Source organism: Labeo rohita, unplaced genomic scaffold (assembly GCF_022985175.1).
Source record: "Labeo rohita strain BAU-BD-2019 unplaced genomic scaffold, IGBB_LRoh.1.0 scaffold_1660, whole genome shotgun sequence".
In the NCBI taxonomy this organism is placed as follows: Eukaryota; Metazoa; Chordata; class Actinopteri; order Cypriniformes; family Cyprinidae; genus Labeo; species Labeo rohita.
Window position 1 is genome coordinate 1 of NW_026127847.1, and position 4,773 is coordinate 4,773.

Consider the following 4,773-nt stretch of genomic DNA (forward strand, 5'->3'; position numbering starts at 1 on the left):
AACAGACACAGCAATCCCACAATTCAGCTGTCTACAGAGGACACTGGCAGCTCTCATATCCCAGCATGCATCACACACTGTGCCCCATTTATTTAAGTACTGACATTCAAATCGACCAGAACAGATGTCAGGGCCATTTACCAGTCTGTAACCTAGACAGGACAGGAACTTATTTAAATAAGACATATAGCAGATTAGAAGGAAGAACTGCTTGTTTATTTTTATTGCTGTTGTTTTACCATTCATATTTCATAACATGCTCATTAGAAATGTTAATAAAACAATTAGATTTTAGAATATTTAGTGGTTTAAATGTTGAATTATTTACTGACAGGATAAAGAGTGACATTTTACCAGAACATATCAGTCCCACATTGTTGTCTTAAGAGCACTGTATGTACTTTGGAAGTTGGATCTAATGGTTGATTCATCTCCTCTACACTGAATCTCTTTTGTCCACATCTGAGTGTCTGATTTTGCTGTATATATATATTTACCCTTGTGCTAATTAAGTTAATTATCTGAACATGTTCCTCCCGAACTTTGTAAATAAATTATTAAGTTGATTGATTATAAATAGCTTTGAACACAACATGTATCAAATTATTTTATATTGCATATGTTACGTTACTGTCACCATTCACCAGCCTCACATTCACTTGATCTATCCATGAGACATCAAAAAATGAACATAAAACAATAAAATATTAGCCATATAGAAGTTATAAGAATAACAAACTCATAAACACATGCAAAACCATTTAAAATCATTTTCCTGTATACAATATAAAATGTTTTATTTAAAAAATAATAATAATTTCATCTGTCCCTGAGAACCACTGAAGACAAAAAAATAAATGTCAGAGAGTTTTCCATCCTTCTTTGTTTGCCCAAAAGACTAATAAATTCAGAACCAAAGTTTGTCCTCTGCTCCCTCAAACACACTGAAGAAACTGGCTCCTGTCAGCCCCCTAAAGAGAGAGAGAGACTCACCTCTGCCAATGTCAATGTCAGTCATAAGTCAGTGTGGAGATAAAGTCACATTAAACTTAAAGCAGATTGATACAGAAACACTGCAGCTTATATTCAGCATCAAAGCCTGAACCTGAACACAGCAGATACAAGCACTAATGACTGACTGCTCACTTCCTGAAACTTTATTTATTCATTTATTTATTTTGTCCTCAGAGAGGTCACACACAAATAGTTGACATTTACTATAAATTAATAAATTATAATAAACTGAACATGTTTTTGGGGGGAGGGGGACAACTGTGCATCATTTTAGATGAATTTTAACAACACTGCTCTGATTTTCTAATCAAGAGCACAATAAACAGTACATTAATACACTATAAAATGAGCTGAACTATTCAGACACGATTTGTAAATAAACACTTGCTTTTGTTCCAAAGATATTCATTTGACATTATATCAAAGACATTTGTAGCTGTAGATGTGTGTTTAACGCTGTAATGTGTAATTCATCCAGCAGATGGCAGCAAAAGCACTTATTATTGTAAAGAGGAGCAGACAAGAGTCTTGTTAATCTAGATCTGAGAATTGTTAAAAGTTGCTGCTCAGAAGACCACAAAGATGTAGCAGAAGTGTGGAGTTTCACTAAGGCATCAAGTTTGTATTCTACTCGAAAACGAACCAGCAACCATTTAAGAGAAAACAAAATCGGTGAAATATGCTCATGCTTGCGTGCATCTTTCAGCAACATAGCTACCGCATTTTGAACTACCTGCAAACGCGCCAGAGCTATCTGGTTAACTCCTATAGAATTGCAGTAATCAAGTCGTGAAAAATGAAGGCATGGATATATTTCTCAAGGTCATTAAAAGAAAGAAAAGTCTTTAGCTATTAGTCTCAGTTTTAGAAAGAAAAAAAAAAAAAAAAAACATGATTTAACGACATTGTTTATTTGCTTATTAAATAAAGAGTTCTCTGTCAAACCATACACCTAAATTTTTCACAACCGCTTTGTTGTACACAGCCAGGGGACTTAAATTTACATTTACAGGGGCCAGATTTTCAGTTTGTCCAAATAAAATAATCACTGTTCTTATGAAATGGTATTTAAATCTTATGTTGTCGGCATAACAGTGAAAAGAAACACCATGTTTTCTAAAAATAGATCCCAAAGGAAGCATATACAATGAAAACAAGAATGGACCCTTGAGGAACTCCTTGAGAAACACTTCTGTTTGTTAATTAGGACATAAACCACTGAAGGGCCATCCCTCAGATTCCAACATGGTGTTCCAATCGAGAGATCAAAATATTGTGATCCACGGCATCAAAAGCCGCAAAATAGCCGAAGCTCCCGAGTCAAGAGTAAGTAAAATATCTTTATGAACCTTTAAAAGTGCAGATTCAGTGCTGTGTAGTGCCCTAAAACCCTTATTGAAAGACTTCCAGCACAGAGTTTTTTCCTAAAAATGTTTGTAATTTAATAAAAGCTACCTTCTCTAAAACTTTAGAGAGAAAAGGCGGTTTTGAAATCAGTCTAAAATTAGACAGCTCTGTAGAATCCAAGTTAGGTCTCTTTAGTAAAGGCTGCACTAAGGCATGTTTAATATAAGCTGGCATGGAACCTGTAGCCGGACAGCAATTAATTAAGATGAGAACACTATCAAAAAACAAGATGGGATAGTATCTTGGGGACTAGTGGAAGGCCTCAGCTGTTTAACAGCCTCTGTCAAGGCTGTGATAGAAACAGGCTCAAACTGGTAAAAGACAGCAGAGCATGTCGACGCCAATAGCCTTGTGGTTAGTGCATCAACATACAGCGCAACTGCGTTATGGTGACCTGAGTTTGATTCTCATCTTGAGGTCCTTTGCCAATCGTACTCCCCTATTTCCTCCCACTGCTTTCCCATAAAAAAGACAGCAGAGCATGACAACAGAGGGGCTGAAGGGTCATGATCAGATGGTTGAATCGAAGATCTAATATCTAGAGATCTTATCAGAAAAATATATACGAAAGTTCTCACAGGTTTGTAAGGAAACATCCGAGACAGGCACATTAATAACAGCGTTCAGTGTAGTAAATAAAAATCTAGGATTATCACAATTCTTTTCAATAAAACAAAAAAAATTTTTGGCTCTCGCCATTTTAACCATTTTCTGCTAATCAGATAACCGATCCTTGAAAATCTTGTAAGAAACTAGAATATGCTAAAAAGCGAAGTGTTTTTGATTAATGATGAATTATTTTTAATTGAATTACACATAAATTATTTTAATTTGTATATATGATGTTTATGGACGAAAGTCTGATCTGTGTTGCATTAACAGTGTAATGTATGGAGCAGCTCACCTGAGCATCTGACTCCAGCATCTTCACTATGACCACAGTCATTAACACCCCATCCTCTGGACGTACAGTTCTTCAATGTTGACTCTGATCCACTACAGTCCACATCATCCATCCAGATTGGTCCTGATCCTTCTCCGAAATGAGCCTTATCATCACCCAGAGCCTCTACAGCCTCTCCACAGTCCAGTTCTCTACACACCACTGCAGCATCAGTCATATCCCATTCATCATCACACACTGTTCCCCACTGACCATCATGATAAACCTCCACTCGACCAGCACAGAGATTGTTGTCACTGACCAACCTAACAGTTTTGAAGTCTGTACGTGAAAGAGAGAGATTTAGTCAGTAGGAGTAAAACAGCCTACAATCATCTGTAGAATATTTATTATTCTTATCTGGACAACTAAAGCTGAAGCACAAGCTCCTCTGAACAAGAGAGTCTGACAAATCTTCTTGTCATTACACTGGTCATCTGTACATGCATTAATAAATTTTAAAATATTACTGATAATTAATAGTCTAGTGTCTCAAAATCTCTGTTTCTAGATTACACAGGCCTCTGTTCAGTTTCTAGTGATATAAGGCCATCACAAATAAAATTGCTTATGTATCATTTCAGTTATTTACTGTATATTTTGTACTTACCAGATGTGGTTATAGTGATTATAGAAGAGAGTAAAATGAGTGTCAGACATCCCTCCATCTTCTTCTGCTTGTCACACCGTCTGTTTGACTCTGTCAGCACAAGTTTCTCGTCTGTTCCCTCAAACACACTGAAGAAACTGGCTCCTGTCAGCCCCCTAAAGAGAGAGAGAGACTCACAGCTGCCAATGACACTCACTGTTACCTTATTAGACACAACAGAGGAAATCATCAAACACAATCAGTGACAAATCAGAAAGCAGCATTTTTATTTTCTCCATATATATCAATAAAGTGTCAGCGCTGATGAGCGGGACTCCTCCTCCAGCGTGAAGAGACACTTCACTGAGGACAGACTCGTGTCAGTCATAAGTCAGTGTGGAGATAAAGTCACACTAAACTTAAAGCAGATTGATACAGAAACACTGCAGCTTATATTCAGCATCAAAGCCTGAACCTGAACACAGCAGATACAAGCACTGATGACTGACTGCTCACTTACTAAAACTTTATTTCACACACAAATAGTTAAAATTTACTATAAATATATAAATTATAATAAAATGAACATTTTAAGGTTATTTTTTGTGACAACTGTACATAATTTTAGGTGCATTTTAACAACACTGCTCTGATGTTCTCACCAAGAGCATAATAAACAGTATATTAATACATTATAAAATGAACTGGACTGATTGTGTACAACAAATCAGGGCTATTCGGATGATATTTGTAAATAAACATTGCTTTTGTTCCAAAGCATTATATCAAAGACACTTGTAGCTGTATATGTGTTTAACAC

At 36.1% G+C, this 4,773-nt stretch overlaps 1 protein-coding gene across 1 annotated transcript; it reads right to left on the reverse strand.

Annotated features, from left to right (window-relative positions):
* Nucleotides 1-3,325: 3,325 nt before the first annotated feature.
* On the reverse strand, nt 3,326-4,442 carry LOC127158721 (scavenger receptor cysteine-rich type 1 protein M130-like; the record flags this gene model as incomplete). Its single annotated transcript, XM_051101740.1, has 2 exons — nt 3,975-4,442; nt 3,326-3,646 (listed from the first exon to the last, which is right to left on the reverse strand). Coding segments are annotated over exons 1-2 (550 nt in total), but the record flags the coding sequence as incomplete, so codon positions are not given.
* Nucleotides 4,443-4,773: the final 331 nt, after the last annotated feature.